The following is an 18,005-nucleotide window of genomic DNA, read 5'->3' as shown; positions in this document are numbered from 1 at the left end:
TTATATTTTTCTTTGCTATATTCTAGTTTTGATTCTAGCATAATGTAGATATTATGATGAAAAAGTGATTATATGGAATAGTTTAAATAGTTTAAATTTCTAAAATATTTGAAATAATTCCCATTAAAATTAATTGCTATTTTGAATGTCAATCCAGACCATGTTCATTTTTTCATGGTTTCTGTTATTTTTTGAATCAATATTTTGTAATTTAAATTTTCCTAGGAAATCATTTAATTATATCTAAGTTTTAACATTTATTAGCATTCACCAGTACAATTTATTGTTTACAGTTTCAAAATTGGGTCAGTATTGGAAAAGTCTTTTCCATCTCATTCTTCTTTATTTTAGTATTTCTTTATTTCATTGGACTAGTAAGTGATTTCTCTCTTTTACTGTTGTAGTAGCACTTAAGTTCTTTATTGGTCTTAACATATGTATATGTCATAATTTGTGAAATTTCTCCTTTGGCTTTTATTTGTAAATTTTAATGTAACCCATAGTTTGAATTTATTATTCTTTCATCAAGTTAAAATTGAATATAAGTACATATCAAGTAACCTGTGTGTTCATTAGTAAAAAATGATTAAAGTTACAGTTTTTCATCATCATACAGATTTAGTGACATCTCACATATAGTTTCTGTTTGTATCCCCCAATCAGGTACTACAAATTGAAACGTTATTTTATCTCTTCTTCCAAACAATTCTGAAGATAATACAAATATTCTGGAGTTAGATATTGGCAATGGATACATAAAATTTAAATTTATTGGAAAATCATTGAATTTTATATTTGAAAGTGGTAAATTGTATGGTACATGAATTATTGCTCAAATGATTTTAAAATGCAAAGCTTCTTGAGTTATCACAATCATACTTGTATGCAAACATCTAAATCAGGAAAGTAGGGAATTGGCAATGTACACGTTCAGGGTTTCTTTCAGTTTTACCATCTAGACTTGCAGACTTTGGTTAATTTGGTCCTTTTTTTTTTTTTGGAAATCCTTTCATGGAAATAATAAAGATTTCATGCAAATTATATTCTAGGTCTCTCTAGGAGGTTTACTCTGGTGCTTTTCACATCTAATGGACAATACAACCTACCTGGAGCTGATTTTCATGTGAAGTTTATGTTGGGGGTCAGGTTTCACTGATATTTTTCTGTTTGGAAAGAGAAGTTTCAGCCCAGCTTTAACATGGCCTCCTTTCTGCACTGTTCCACACTGTACCATTTCTTGAAAATCAGTTACCCATATACTTGTATGTGTTCCTGAGATCACTCTTGTGACTCTTAGTCTTTCTTTGGCTTATTTCCCTATCATTCTGCCAACAGCAGAATGCACTGATTATTCTACTTTTTTATATGATGTCCAGTAAAAAAGTCTTCATACACTTTCTTCAAGAGTTTCTTCACTGCATTTCCATATAAACTTTAGAATCATCTTTTCAGGCCTTAAATATCTCACAGGAATTTTATAGCAATTTTATTGAATTTCTACTGACCAACTAGGGAAAAACTGAACATTGTGTATGCTTCTATTTATGTTTTTATACTATCTCTCAATAATGTTTAGATCATATGTCTTTTGTGATATTTGAAAGTCTTTTTAATTTATTCTAAATAACTATATTTATTTCATTTAAAATAACTATATTTGGGGCTGGGGATGTGGCTCAAGTGGTAGCGCACTTGCCTGGCATGCGTGTGGCCCTGGTTCGATCCTCAGCACCTCATACAAAGATGTTGTATCCGCCTAATAAATAAAGAAATATTTTAAAAAATAACTATATTTTCTGTTTCAAGAAACTATCCAGGTGCAGTAGCACATGCCTGTATTCTGACAGGCTCAGGAAGCTAAAGCAGGAGAATCGTGAGTTCAAAGTCAGCCTTGGCAAAAGCGAGGAGCTAAGCAACTCAGTGAGACCCTGTTTGTAAATAAAATACATAATAGGGTTGGGGATGTGGCTCAGTGTTCGAGTGCCCGGAGTTCAATCACTGGTACCTCCCCAAAACTATACAGAAATTAAATTAATATTATAATTAATATATTAAATTAGATATTTAATGATATATAATTAATATAATGTTAATATTATATTAAATATAAAGCAAATTGTGTATCTAAGAAACTTGTTGAAGCCAATAATTTGTATTGTTAGCCTTGAGAATATTTTGAATTTTCAATGTATTCAATCATACCATTTGTAAACATGATAGTATTATTATTCTTTTCTTCTCCAACCTTAGGGCTTTTACTTCTTTCACATGTCTTATTTTGTCATTAGGGACTCTAATAAACAGCTAAAACATTTTGAAAGAAATGGCAGTAATGGGTATTCTTGACTCACTTCTCATGTGAAAGTGGAAGTTTTCAACATTTCACCACTGCATATAGCTGTGAGTTTTTTGTGGATGTCTTTTATCACATTCAGAAAGTGCATTTTTCTTCCTATTGTTCTATTTTTATTATGATCAGATAGTCTATTTTACCAAATGTTTTCTATGCATCTGTTAAAATGATCTCATACTTATTTTTTTCTCATTTTGTTAATGTGTCTGATTATACTGATTTTTAAAGTGAATTAAAACTTGCATTCATGGAATAAAAATGAAAATAGTAATATTATATATGTATATTAGCATATGTTTATACATACATTAATACTTTACATCTGTCTCCATGAGTAACATTGGCCTAAGTTTTCCTTTCTAAAATTTGTCAAGGTTTGTAACAAAATTATGCTGCCTCATGGAATGCATTAGGAAATATTACCTTGTGTCCTACTTTCTGAAAACATTTGTATGAGTTGGCTATATTATTAAACATATTACAAAATATGCTAGTGACTTATGAATGTGTAGTTTTTTTCTTAATTTTTTTAGTTGTAGATGGACACAATACCTTTATTTTATTTATTTATGTGGTGCTGAGGATGGAACCTAGTGCCCCATGCATGCAAGGCAAGCGCTGTACCACTGAGCCACAACCCTAGTCCCTATGGTTTTTCTTTTTTTAAGGAATATTTTATGTGTCTTAAGTTTTTTTATTTAAGATTTTTTAATTAGAGCATCTTAGTGGTGCATCATATTAGAGTTAATTTTGACATAATCATATAAGTATTGAATATAATTTGCTCCACAATTCAATTCTCAATACTTCCTCCTTTCTTCCCCTCTTCCCACGCTCTGTTCCCTTTCCTCTGCTCTTCTGGTCTCTTTAAAAATTTGTGTATAGTTTTTTTATTAGTGCATTATACATATACATAAAGGTAAAATTCACTATAGTATATTCATGTATGTACGTAGGATAATTGGGTGAACTGCATTTTACCATTCCTCCTTTTCTGCATTCCTCCTTCTGTCAATCTTTTTCTCTTCTTTACAGATATCTCTTCAATTTTCATGGTATTTTCTCTACCTTTTTCCCTTTATTTTGCTCCAGTTTCCACAAATAAGAGAAAACATCTGACCCTTGATTTTTTCAGCCTGGTTTATTTCACTTAGCATGATGTTCTCCAGTTCTATCCATTATCAGTAAATGCCATGATTTAATTCTTCTTTAAGACTGAGTAAAACTCCATTGTGCATACTTACCATGTTTAAGCTGGAGCCCCCTAACGCAAATAGATTCATTTCTACTCCTGCTATATTTTCTTTTAACTTCTCATTCTTCTGGTTGTACATGATGTAGAATTACACTTATCTTGTAATCATATATTCATCTAGGGTCATAATGTCTGATTCATTCCATTATCCTTCCTGACCCCATGACCCCTCCCCTACCTTCACTCTCCTCTGCCTAATCCAAAGTACCTCTATTCTTCTGGAGCCCTCCACCCACTTATTGTGAATTCGCATCCACATATCAGAGAAAACATTTGGCCTTTGGTGTTTGGGGATTTGCTTATGTTGCTTAGCATGATATTCTCCAGCTCCATCCATTTGCCAGCAAATGCCATAATTTTATTCTTCTTTAGAGTTGAGCAATATTATGTGTGTGTGTGTGTGTGTGTGTGTGTGTGTATATATATATATCACATTTTATTTATCCATTCATCTGTTGAAGGGCACCTAGGTCGGTCCCATTGTTTAGCTATTGTGAATTGAGCTTGGTATAACCATTGATGTGACTGCATTTCTGTAGTGTGCTGATTAAGTCCTTTGGGTATAGACCGAAGGGTGGAATAGCCAGGGGTCAAATGGTGGTTCCATTCCAAGTTTTCTGAGGAATCTCTGTACTGCTATCCAGAGTTGTATCACCACTTTACAATTCCACCAGCAATGAATGTGTACACCTTTCCCCCACATCCTTGCCAACATTTATGTTGCTAATATTCTTGAAAATTACCATTCTGACTAGGGTGAGATGAAATCTTCGAGTAGTTTTGATTTGCATTTATCTAATTATTAGAGGTGTTGAACATTTTTTCATGTATTTGTTGATTGATTGTATTATTCTGTGAAGTGTCCAATTCTTTAGGCAATTAATTGATTGGGTTATTTGTTTTTTGGGTGTTAAGTTTTTTGAGTTCTTTATATATCCTGGAGATTAGTGCTCTATCTGATGTGCTTGTGGTAAAGATTTTCTCCCATCCTGTAGGCTGTATCTTCACATTATTGTTTCTTTCACTGAGAAGAAGCTTTTTAGTTTGAATCCATTCCATTTATTGATTATTGATTTTACTTCTTGCACTTTAGAAGTCTTATTAAGGAAGTCAATTCCTAAACTGACAACGGAGAGATTTGGGCCTATTTTTTGGTTTTATTAGACACAGGTTCTCTGTTCTAGTGACTGCTTTTGATCCATTTTGAGTTTGGGGTGGGATGAGAAGGGTTTAATTTCATTTTGCTACATATAGATTTTCAGTTTTCCCAGCATCATTTGTTGAATAGGCTATCTTTTCTCCAGTGAATGTTTTTGACACCTTTGTCTAGTATGACATGACTGTATTTATGTGAGTTTTTCTCTATGTCTATTCTGTACCATTGGTCTATAAGTCTATTTTGGTGCCAATCCTATACTGTTTTTGTTACTATAACTCTGTAGTATAGTTTAAGGTCTGGTATTGTGATGCCTTCCTGCTTCAATTTTATTGCTAAGTATTGCTTTGTCCATTCTGGGTCTCTTATTTTTCCAAATGAATTTCATGATTGCTTTTTCTAATTCCATGAAGATTATCATTGGAATTTTAATAAGAATTGCATTAAATTTGTATAGTGTTTTTGGTAGTATGGCCATTTTGACAATGTTAATTCTGCCTATCCAAGTGCATGGGAGATCTTGCCATCTTTTAAGGATTTCTTCAATTTTTCTTTAGTCTTCTAAAGTTTTCATTGTAGAGATCATTCACCTCTTTTGTTAGATTGATTCCCAAGGTTTATTTTTTTTGAGGCTATTTTGAATGAGGTATTTTTCCTAATCTCTCTTTCAGTTGATATATCACTGATGTATAGTAATGTGTTTGATTTATGGGTGTTGATTTTATAACTGAAGGAATATTATTGAACATGGATGTCATTTTGTTATAGGACTACTTAAGTCTTCTATTTCTTCTTATGTTTGTTTTAGAAAATTGAATTTTCCAGAAAAAATTTTCTCTAAATTATAAAGATATTTTTTCATTCTTATTTTTATAATATCTTTATTATTCTTTCAATATTTGCTTAATTTTATAGTGACTTTACCCTTTCCATTTCTGATAGGGGCTATTTCATAATAATATCTTATTCTCTGAATCATTTCCTTAGTGTTTATTATTCATGTTGCAGTTTATCTGCCAGAGATATTATTTCATGATTTATTATTCTTTCCAAAGAAACAACATTTAGTCTTATTGATACAAAACATCATTTTGTATGTTTTCTGTTTTGTTAATTTCTTACCTTATATACTTGAAGCTATTCTAGTGCTAGCTACATCAGGAATAAGTTTGAGGCTAGCATCTAGTGCAGGGTAGAAATCTCACAAGGAGCCCATTGCACACATTGTGTCTACATACTTACTGTCTCCCTGCCTTCTCTATTTCTTTCACTGTAAATATTATTTACAAATATTTGTTGAACAAATTAGTGCCAAGTCCAATTATTGCACAGTGAGTAAATCTAAATCTTTTCAATAACTGCTAGCTTATGATCATTAATAGAATAAATGTTTGCTTAATATGTATTGTTAAGTAAAAAAAAAACTGTATAGAGAACCCAGATTTGTTATTCCTAATCTATTAGATTGGTATTTCTTAAGTTGGATTATATTGGCTGCAGATAATTATGCTAATTTCTGAAGATGGCTTCTTAATAATGAAACTTTGGGCAAAAATGTTGATGTTCTAAGGAAGTTGTCAGTGAAATTGCCAGAACCAGGCCAAATAGGCAAGTATTTTAAAAATGGGAAAAATAAAATCTCTTTAGTATTGCTTCCACATTCTAGAATAGAAAATGTGCTCTTTAGCCTGCTTTACTCTCAGAATGTTTAAAGACACATGTCAGTATGAATTTTAAGTGGATCTCAAGTATTATAATTGTTTATTTTATGCATACTTTAATTGATTCATAGATACATATAAAATTTGACATGTACCTAGCATCATCAAAATTTCATAAAGGGGTGCTTATAAAAATTGGTGCATTTCCACTTGTAATTAATTTTTTAAGAGTAAGATCTTGATTTTGATAGCTACTTGTTTTACATGTTAACCCTTACAGTGTTTTTCTAGACATATTAGCAAAAAATTGCAAGAACACTTTGCAAATTAACACAAAGAGAAACCGATTAACATTAAAAATCACAAAGCTGCCACATATTTGAAATCTTATTTTTTAAAAATCTCAGTTCTTTTGTGTGTCAATTGAATTTTTCTCTGGTTTTCATTTATAACAATGAAGTTTAATACTACTAATCACAAAAGTCATTGCCCTGAATATTGTAGTTGGTTTACCAAAACGCATGCTTTATTTGCTAAGCACAAGGCAGTTGTTATTTGAAGGCAGATCAGAATCTTTTGTTTTCGATGTGATAATATTAAGAATGATGGAAAGTTAAGAAGATGAGAAGAGAGAAGCATAATCATACTTTTTTCAAGTTGCCATCTAAATGTAAAAATGGAATATGTAACAATGATATGGATATACTAGAATTATACTTGACACTTACATAACAAGAAACGTTCATTAAAAGGCACTTTGTCACATAGGTTTGCTAGTTTTCTTTCAGCTAAAACACCTTGTCTTATTTGTAATTTGTTATAGTGTGAAAATCAGTAGCTTTGAGTTAAAATATAGATAACAGGAAAATATTTTAGTGTAATTACATAGAGATTATTATTTTACAGTTTATAGCACATTATTTTAACATTGTTCTAAGCCAAAGCTTTCCAAGAGAACTTGTTGGAACAATGGAAATGCTCTTTTTGTCATCCAGTGAAGAAGCCACTTGCCACATGTGGCTGTTGAGCTCTTGTAACGTGGCTTGTGTAGCTGAAGAACTGCATTTTTAATTTTATTAATTTTAATTAATTTATATTTCATGTTAAATAACTACATGTATCTTGCGATAGGTTTAGCATATATCACATTACTTCCATTTACCAGTTAAAATATATAAAATACTTAGAACAATATTTGGCAGGTAATCACTGGTTTTAGTATTTTCTACTGCTGTTTCTATTAATATTAGCTTATGCTTAAAATGCATTTTAGAGAATAGGAGGTTACTTATACATGAATACAGTTAAAATAGTGTCTTAAGTATGTGTACACTAAATGCTTTAAGAATCTGTTGGGACACATTCTCCTGATATCCATCACTTTGAATATATTCTTTTTCAGGATAAAATTTCAGATGTTGTAATGACCTAAAGCTGAGTTACATTAATCGTGTACTCTGTATTCTGCTTATTGTTTCTTCTTCCTTCTTTACCTAATTTTAAAATCACAATGGTGCAAACTTGGACTTATACCAAAAAGTTTTTAGAGGAAAAAAGATGAGAAGAAAAAAAATCATTCATTCATTCTGAAGCTCACATTACAGTAGGAAAAGTGAACACGGGTACTTACCTATTCTGCTTCTTGGATAAGAAAAATCAGTTTTATTCTTTTAGTTTCATGTAATTGTCATGTGTATTTTTAAGATCTTACAAAATGGTTGACTAAAACAATTTAGGGTGCACATAACTTGTACCTGCTGAAATACTTGAATACTTTCAGACTACTCACATTTTAATTTTTAAGATCTTACAAAATGGTTGACTAAAACAATTTAGGGTGCACATAACTTGTACCTGCTGAAATACTTGAATACTTTCAGACTACTCACATTTTAATTTTTTTGTTATTTTCTGTCTTTACTCAATATCTGGAGTTCCTTATACATCATGAATTCTCTCAGTATTCCTATTTGACAGGCCAGTTTAGGTTGAATTATCATTTTTATTATTACTTTCATTAAAAATCGTATGTTTCTTACATTTTTCGCATTGTAGCCTTGAGTTCTTTACTTAGATAACAACTGAATTTTAACTCAATGCTTTTTAAAGAATCCTGTATGCTTAGGCAATGATCTTGCATATGTATAGATGATAATTTTAAGCTAACATAAATTAAACTTCCAAAAATGTGTATGTCCCAAATTTCTAGGGGCTAAACATAAAAAGACACAACTATTGCTGATCCTCTCTTGTGTTAATTTTTCAGGCATTTTGGTGTGATTATGAAAGTAGCAATTAGAAGAAGATAGTAATATAGGGGAAAACTATACTTCAGGTAGTGGGGTTCAAAAATTAAATAAAATTTAAAATTAATTTATTCCAATGTTAATAGAAAATAATATTTTGGGGCTAGTCTCTATTCTCACAAAATGGTAGTGAAACTTACACTGTGTATGGTTTCATCTTTCTTAACTCTAATTTTGTTCAAGTGCATACCCCTCAGCTACTTGACAATGTGCTTCACCGATCTATTGTCAACACCAGGACATAAAGTGATGGGTCCTAGTCAATCACAGTGGCCTCCTGACCTTTGAAGTGATTGGCTTAGCATAAGGACCATGTCTTTCCTGGGCAATAAGAAGAGAATTGTTTCTGGAAGTACATGCTTGATTTCGAGGTGGTAAAACATGATACACAGGAAGAAACAGACCCTTGCCTGTCACAGGTTTATTGTGAACATGGTGATGCTGCAGTTTATATAGCCATAGTCTAATGTGTGGAATTAACTTCAGAATAGAGTGTGGGAAATTAGAATCACAAACACCCAGGATCCTTGCTGAGGTCATGTAGCTGGTACAATAACCCACCAAAAGGTTGCCCCATCTCCTGATTTCCTCAATTGTGGAATAAATAATGGTTGGTATTTTATTAAGCCATTCAGATAGGGATTTTCCAGTTTCTTTGTAACCCAAAGTTTCTTAATTCACATTTTAGCATTATTTCTTATATCTATATTAAGGTGTTAACATGATTATTCAAAAAAGTTCAGTACAGGATCATTTATCACACATTTTTTCAAAATACAAATATTTTTACAATGGTTATGTTGATTAGTATTATAATGGTTTGCCCTTTTTTGCTGTTTTGTATAATAAGTAAAATTATTCTGGTTTCTATGCTGTAAGGTAAAGAAATTTCAAGACTTCTTTATGTTCCCAACCTGAAACAACTGGATTCATCATTTTAAGAAATAACCAGAATAAAATCACAGGAAATAGAATATTTTATTGAACAAGTAGAATATTTTATTGAAATACTCAGATATACAATGAAGTTAAGTACTGATTCCATGAAAACATTCAATATATTCAGTGAGATTTTCTTCTTCTGGGGGAGGGTAAAGATTATAATTACACTAGTATTTTTATCTCTTCTTTTTTACTTTTGTATGAGCTTAGAAAATGCAATTTTCTATAAACACCACATATTGGATCAATCTTGACCTTGATGCTACTGTTTGAGATGATGAGATATGGTTTCCAGGCTTCCTGATGTTTTGCCATAAAAGGGATTTGAGAAGGAGTATACAGAACTCTAAAGAGGAAACACACATTTAAAAGGTTAGGAGTTCAGGCATTGAAATAAGAAACTTCTGTAAGGATCACACAGAATGCAGCAAGCTCCTAGTGGAGCTCCTATGGAGTAGCTGAGGCTTCCCTTAATCTTCTCCCAGCACCTCCAGCACACGCTTCTGGACCTCTGACACACAACTAGCCAGTGTCTTTCCAGGGTCCTCTAGACAGGATGGACCTCTGGTAGGATGGAAGAATGCAATGGCCAGTATTTTTATTGATTCTTTTTTTAGTTCTGTTTCACTAAGCCTGCTGTATTGAATTAAGTTAGGCTAAACAAACAAAAAGTATTTAAAATAATCAACAGCATCAAGTCAGTAGAATTAAGAATTACAGAATATATCAGAAAGTCTACAATATAGGAGGTTCTAGAGAACAAACTTTTTTTAAAGATAGTAGAATAAATTGGACATTATTACTCTGTGTACATATATAATTCCATACAACCAGAAGAATGAGAAGTTATACTCTATTTAGGTATGATGTGTCACGATGCATTCTATTCTCATGTATATCTAATCAGAACAAAAACAAAAAAACAAAAAAAGGAAAGAAAATGGAATCTAGATATTGAAAAAAAGAAAAGAAAGAAACAGTAACAACAAGAAGCACAAAACCCCAAATATAAATCTCCATCCTTATTTGTGAGACAATTGAAGTAGGTGACACACTGAATATTTGATGGGACTAAGACATTATGGTGAAATTTTCAGGTATAATACTGTGGCTATATTTGTTCAGAAGTCATTTGTCCTTAAAGTTCAAATAAGGTTTGACAGATGAAACTAACTGCCATTTGGAATTTACTTAAATATTCTCCAGGGTGTCAGGGAGCAGGTAGCAGAAGAAGTTAAACAACATGCTTTTGGGTTGGTCATCACTAATGCTGGCCAATAAGTGCATGGCAGTTCCTTATATTCTCTCAATATCTGTAGCAGAAAAGAACTTTAACCATTCTTCTTTGAATAAAATCTATTTTTTTCTATTATAATGTCAAGGAAAGCAAACTAACTTAATGAATATAAAGTCATTTCTTTCTGAAACAATGGAAATCAAAACAGCAACAAAGTTTAAAAGATGTGACAGGCTTTCTTTTTCTGTTCTTACTGAAAAGAAAAAAGAATGTGAAAAAGGAGTGATTTTTCTTTTATCAGAATAGAAAATAACAAGAAATCACTTTGAAGTTTCCCGAGAGTCATCGATTGCACAGCCATATGTATACACAGTGAAAACTAGCTTGAAAACACATTGAAAGGTATGTCTTTGATTTAGAACTCTTCCTATGTGTGCTGAGAAGCACAGACTGGAACTCTGGAGAAGCTGTCTTCTCAGTGGAAAATAAAGAATGCAAAATAACTTCCAAGCCACCTTTTAATTACCGTGAGTTAGTGAGATATTAATATTCCAAAAAATTTAAAAGAATTCATTTCAATTTCTATAATATTTGTGTCTATCAATAATTAGAAGTTAATCTAAGCTGAGAGTAAAAAAGATAACATTTTGTTTTCTTTACTAAAATTGAAAATATTTTTATATTACACCTTCCAGCTTTGGTTCCTTAAACAGTTTATGCCTGTATTTATTTATTATTCATTAAGTAGGACCAGGCTTCCCTTTTGCTTTATCTTGATTCACTTGACAAATCAAATTATTCTCTTTATGTATGGAAAATATATTCCTTCTTTAAGAAAAAAAAATTTTAGTTGTCAATGGACCTTTATTTTATTTATATGCGGTGCTGCGGATTGAACCCAGTGCCTCACATGTGCTAGGCAAGCGCTCAACCACTGAGCTACAGTCTCAGCCCAATATCTTCTTTCTTATTTTTGTTTCTGCCAAAACAATACTAAAAGTGTGAGTCACCTCATTATTGAAGAAAACACAGAAATTAAAAATTCAAGGGTATATTAGACTTCAACTATGTCGCCCAAGTCTTTGAAACTACTAGAAAACATTTGATCTGACCCCTTGCTACTCAGTTTTCAGCAACAACAAAACAACAAACTGCATATGACTTATTTTTCATTAAAAATAATAAGGAGAAATAAAACTTTGGTTTTATATATCCTCAGTTTTACAAGAGGATATAGAAAAAGAATCAGAGATAACAGTTGTGAAGCCAGATGTAAGAAAACACTCATAGACAGGAGGAAGAGGTGTGTTCTAACAAAATGTATTTCATATCCAATGAATGCCCATATTAGCTCTGAAAGAAAAGGATGTGATGTTGGTCGAGGTGTAAAAAGTGTCAATTATTCAGGATCATTAAGTTCTGGAGATCTAATGTGCAGTAGGGTGATGACATTAACACTGTATTATAGACTCTCGATTTGCTCTTAGAGTGGATCTTAAATATTCTCACCACACACATGAATTAAGCATGTTTGGTGTTGGAGATGCTAATTAGCTTGATTGTCATAATCACCTTATAGTGTATATGTGTTTAGTAAAAGTCACTTTGCATAACTTAACTATATACAGCTCTCATTTGTCAATTGTACCTCATCAAAAGAGATGAATCACACAGCAATGAAAATAAGGAAGGAAGAAGGGAAAGAAGAAAGGAAGATAGGTAGGAAGAAGAGAGGGAGGCAGGAAAGGAAGGAAGAAGAAAAGAACAGAAAGGTGAATTTGTATGCAGGTAGGAGAGAGATTTTCCCTGACATTTTCTCTCTAGCCTGCTTGTGACTTGGCTGATATGGGCATACCCTGAAAAGAGTTAGGAAAAATGTAAAGCATTTCCAATTCTTTTTTCGTCTTTGTTATCAGGTAATGACCCTCACTAGTCACAATAAGTTTAAAGTGACTACAGAGTGGGATCCTTCCTTTAGTCTTTTGAGAATAAAATGAAGAACACTCAATGAAAAGTTACTGTGAATAGCTGAGTAATTCTCTGTGGGCTAAACTGATTTTTTCCAGATTTCTCAGCTCTCTTTGAGTATGAACAGTGACCACAAAACCATTTAACATTGAACTGACTTTACAAGCAGATTGAAGCTGTCCTGAAATGGAAAATTCTCATTGCACATTTTTAGAGACTGAAACTCCTTTTTTACCCCTCAATCAAAATAGCTACTCTGAAACATTTCTCTTAGCCATGATGCAGAAACAAATCCAAACAAAATTAGTTGGGTATGTAGGTTTTTCTCTGTGTGTGCACACACACACACATGTCTCTGTGTGTTTTTGATTCTGAACTAATCTCTTTGCTATTGCTACTTACCTCTATTTTCTCTGGGTTACTCCAATTCCCATAAACTGGATTGACAAAGGCACAGTTTCCACTTTCCTCAGTTTTCCTTAAAGCACACAGAGCCACCAAAAATAAATGTTAATAAATAAGTATTGAGATGCAGCAAAGTAGAATTGTAGGTCTTTGTTTAGTAGGAACTTTGAGAGACACATTGTCTAGCCAGCATACTGATTTTCATGAATTTATTACCATAAGTAAAGTTTTATTTATTTTTTTAACAGGACCCCAAGACAACCAGCAGATGTAATCTGAACTCTGAGTATTTGGATCCAAATAAACCCAAGCAAGTAAAAGTGGCATAAGTTGGTCTTAATGTTGGTTTCTTAAAATATTACTCATGTAATTCAAATAACACACTATCAAAAAGAACAATGCAATATGAAGCTAAACTGGTCAAATGGAAAGGTCATCAGAAAGTTCCTCAGACTGCAAGAGTGCAAGACCACTACTTCCTGAAGATGATTTTTCTATGACAGTGGCTGTTGTAGAGACTTGTAACAAATGAGCCCTAGTCTTCAGTATTTGGTGGGGTGTCAGGTACTGGGAATTGAACTCAGGGGCAGTTGACCACTGATCCACTGAGCCCTATTTTGTGTTTTATTTAGAGACAGGGTGTCACTGAGTTGCTTAGTGCCTCACTTTTGCTGAGGCTGATTGAACCTGTGGTCCTCCTGCCTCAGCCTCTAGAACCACTGGGATTACAGGCGTGTACTATTGTGCTCAGCTAGTCTTCAGTATTTTTATTAGCAAATTTAAATTCAGGTGTTCATTTTCTTTTTATACTTTTTAGACTCCTCAATAAACAAGGAACCCTTAATGATTGGTTAAAACCAATGTAGAAAAAGTGTGCATCACAGAAATGAAAATAACATAATAAATAACTAAATATACCCTAAATACAGATGTAAAGAAAGGTCCCATGCATCTCTCTCTCTCTCTCTCTCTCTCTCTCTCTCTCTCTCTCTCTCTCTCTCACACACACACACACACACACACACACACACACACTTGCACAAACACACAATGGAGAATGGAAAACCAATTCTGGGAGGATTTCTAATGTCTTCAAGGCAGCCAGGAGAAAAAAAATGTATACAGTGCATGAATATTTTTATCTAGTTAAGGTATAATGACAGTTAATAAATTTGTTAATAAGGTATCTCTAAATTGTAAAAGAAAAAGTAGTAAAGAGGAAGTTCTTACTCGTTTGATTTTTATAAAAGAAAATTCCCAGAGGCTTCACTTCCTGTTGTCATCTATGAAAACCACAAGATCCTTTTCTAAGAAATAACAGCATTGCTGAGCCTAACACTCCAATCTGGGTAATTATGTTTGGCTGGCAATGTGATCACACCCAGGAGTCAGTGTCTTCTAAGCTTTTGATTTCCACTGGTTTTAAGCAATTGGCTTAGATATGCAACAGATTAAATATTTCACTCTCAGGGAGGCTACATTTTGGTTATTGATGAATAGTGCTACCCATAGCTATTTTGTGGGTTATGTGAAAAGTCATAGTTGCACACTTACATGAGTCAATAAGTATGTGTGAATTCCTTAACCACTAATAGAATACTTACGAGTTTCTCCAATTACATTGAATAAATCATTTTTGACTCTTCCAAGACTAATCTATGTTAAGTTCTCAGAGGAGTAAGCTCAGGAAATGATATGGTTAGTGCATTCAGTAGGCAGGGCTGCTCTCAAAGTGAGACTGGGAAGGAAACAGAGAGCAGCTTTGAAATGTGTCAAAATGCCAAAATAAGAGCTTGTCAAGAATAATGAACATAAAGTAGGAAGAATCAAGACAGAATGGAAATTAGAACGTAGGTAAATATGGAACATCCAGAGACACCAAGAACTGAGCAAAAAAAAAAAAAAAAAAAAGGAATCTAGGCTGAAATCAGGCATGAAATCAGAAGCAGGAGGAAACTCAACCATAGGGCTAGACAGAACAGATGGTGTCAAGTCCAGGCAGGCAACTAGAAACTGAAGGGATAGGCTTGGCAGTCGACTGCATAGAACTGAGGCACAAACAGCATGAAGGATCTTAATATGAGGCAATCATTTTGGCTTTGGACTGCTGAGACCCCAGATGACCCAGGACCAAGACTGGCAGGTAGAAGTCAGGTAAATTGACAAAAGTTTCCAGCCATGTTAATTTACTATCAAAGCTAATTTTCTTTTAAAAGGATTTTAAAGTTTTAAATAATTTTCTATAACAATGAAAATATTGAAGATATCTGGATACTAGAGATTGGTTGAACCCAAAGTAGAAAGAATGGCTTGAACGTAAAAACAGGTAATGCAATGAGAGGAAAGGGTCAGTGTGTGAGTAGTGGAAGGTGACAAATTGTAAATCCTCCTGCTTCAAACTTTATTAGCAACCTCAAACTGCTTCGTTTTTTTCCCCAAATCAAAGGAATAGCTCTCATACTTAGGAATCGCTGGATTATTATGCTTAAATTTCAATGTGTTTATGTTTATAAGCTAAAATATCACCCACCAAACATATGTACTTGGATTAAGTAAAATTTTCATGTCATTCCACATATTTACTATTTTGAATTCTGATATAATTTTCCATCTTCATTGATCATCTGTTTGATAACCAAATAAAAATTTCACTTAAAATGATAGTTTCTTAGATGAAGGAAAACATATTTCTTTGATTATGAAGTTTTCTGCCAGTTCTTACCCTGAATAATGCAATGATAAGTCTGCATCAGGGTAAATCTCATTTCATTTATTGTATGTGTCAATAGGCTCTTAAAGAGTCGAGGTTCCAAGAAAACATAACCATCTTGGGAAATGAGCAAGGAACTGACACAGAAATTCTGAGGGAGGAAAGAAAGATGCATAGATCACATTAGTTTGCCCCCTATAACTTTTCATGCATTCACTTAAATTATTATTAAGGTCCTGTCACATCCAATGTAAAGAAAAACAAAAATAATAAACTAAAAACCGGTCTATGTTATATCTAGTAAACATTAATTTTGAGATGAATTTTTAGTTTATATTATTTGTTTTCAAAAGCTTTTTTGAGATGTAACTCATCTACCATAAAATTCAAACATTTAAAATATACAATTTGATGGTTTATGGTAATATAAATTTTATTATTTTTTGTTACTAATCTTGAAAATTGCAAAATATATGTACCACAAAATTTTCCCTTTTAACTGCTTTTAACTTACTATTCAGTGTTACTAATTATTTCCCAGTGGTGTGCAACCATCACCACTGTTTCCAAAATGTTTTCATCACATCAAACTGAGACTCCATATTCATTAAGCAATAACTCCCCACTCCCCTCTACAACTAAGTCCTGGTAACCTCTAATCTACTTTCTGTCTAGGTGAATTTTCCTATTCTAGGTACCCATATAATTGGAATCACATAACATTTCTCCTTTTCTGTCTGGTTTATTTCACTTAGCGTAATGTTTTCAAGGTTATCATATATCAGAACATTAATCCATTCATTGTTTATTAGTATCACATTACTATGTATAGGCAATAATTGGTTTATTTGTCGATTGATTGATGGATACTTGGTTTATTTTCATCTTTTGGGGTCTTATGAATAATGTTGCCATGAACATTCGGGGATAAACACCCATTTGAGCTCTATTTCAGTTTCTTTGGATTCTAGGAGTGAAAAACCCAAACCACTCAGTAATTCTATTTTCATTTTTGAGAAACAATCAAACTGTTATACATTATTCTGTACCATTTTACCTCCCCTGCAATGATTTATGAGGATTTTTATTTCTCCCCATCTTTACCAATACTTGTTGCTTTCTATTTTATTATTATTATTCTTATTGCAGTCCTAGTAGGTAGGAAGTAGAATCTAGTTGTAGCTATCATTTGCATTTCTTTAATAACTAATGTTGAATATATTTTTATGTATATACTGACTATCTGCAAATTTCTTTGAAAAAAATGCCTATGCAAGTCCTTTGCCCATTTTTAAATTGGTTGTCATTTTGTTCTTGAGTTGCAGAAGTTTTTATATATTCAAGAGATTAATCTCATCAGAAACATGATTTTCTAATATTTTCCTCCATTTTGTAGGTGGAAGATACAGCATTATCATCTTTTAAATATGTTTTTTTAGCTTTTATACATAGGATTTTGATCCATTTTTGAGTTAATTTTTATATAGGGTTTGAAGTAGGGATCCAAATGTATCCTTCTGCATGTAGAAATCAACTTGTCTGTTGAAGAGATTATTCTTTCCCCATTGGATGGAATCAGTACCCTTTGTCAAACATCAATTGGAATAGATTATATGAGTTTTATATTTGGATTCAGTTACATTCCACTGATTTATATTCTATTTTTTTGCATGCTAATATCTGTTTGTTTACTCTAGCTTTTTGGTAAGTTTTAAAATTAGGAAGTGTGAGCTTCAAGATTGCTTTGAGTATTTGGTATCCCTGCAATTACACATTAATGTAGGATCTATTCCATTTTTGTAAAAAAAAAAAAGTCTGTTTGAATTTTTAGAAATATTGCCTGGAAGCTGTATTTCACCGTGACATTAGTGTCTTCCTTTCCATGAACTCAGGATGGATTTTCATTTAGTTAGGTTTTTAAAATTTTTATTCAGGAATGCTAATTAAATTTATTCCCAAGTATTTTCTTTATTTTGGATGTTGATTGGCAAAGAAATTACTTTTTAAATTTT

At 32.4% G+C, this 18,005-nt stretch overlaps 1 protein-coding gene across 1 annotated transcript in view; it reads right to left on the bottom strand.

Annotated features, from left to right (window-relative positions):
* Window positions 1-9,935: 9,935 nt before the first annotated feature.
* Window positions 9,936-18,005, bottom strand: part of Malrd1 (MAM and LDL receptor class A domain containing 1) — a 656,113-nt gene continuing 648,043 nt past the window's right edge. The window contains exons 39-40 of the mRNA XM_077802928.1: window positions 13,281-13,356; window positions 9,936-10,019 (exon numbers count right to left, since the gene is read on the bottom strand). Of these exons, the coding sequence (XP_077659054.1) occupies window positions 9,936-10,019; window positions 13,281-13,356 (160 nt within the window). The remainder of the gene's footprint in view (window positions 10,020-13,280; window positions 13,357-18,005) is intronic.

Source organism: Urocitellus parryii, chromosome 9 (genome assembly GCF_045843805.1).
Source record: "Urocitellus parryii isolate mUroPar1 chromosome 9, mUroPar1.hap1, whole genome shotgun sequence".
NCBI lineage: Eukaryota > Metazoa > Chordata > Mammalia > Rodentia > Sciuridae > Urocitellus > Urocitellus parryii.
The sequence above is the reverse complement of the archived record's forward strand: the minus strand, read 5'-3'. Positions and strand labels throughout refer to the sequence as shown.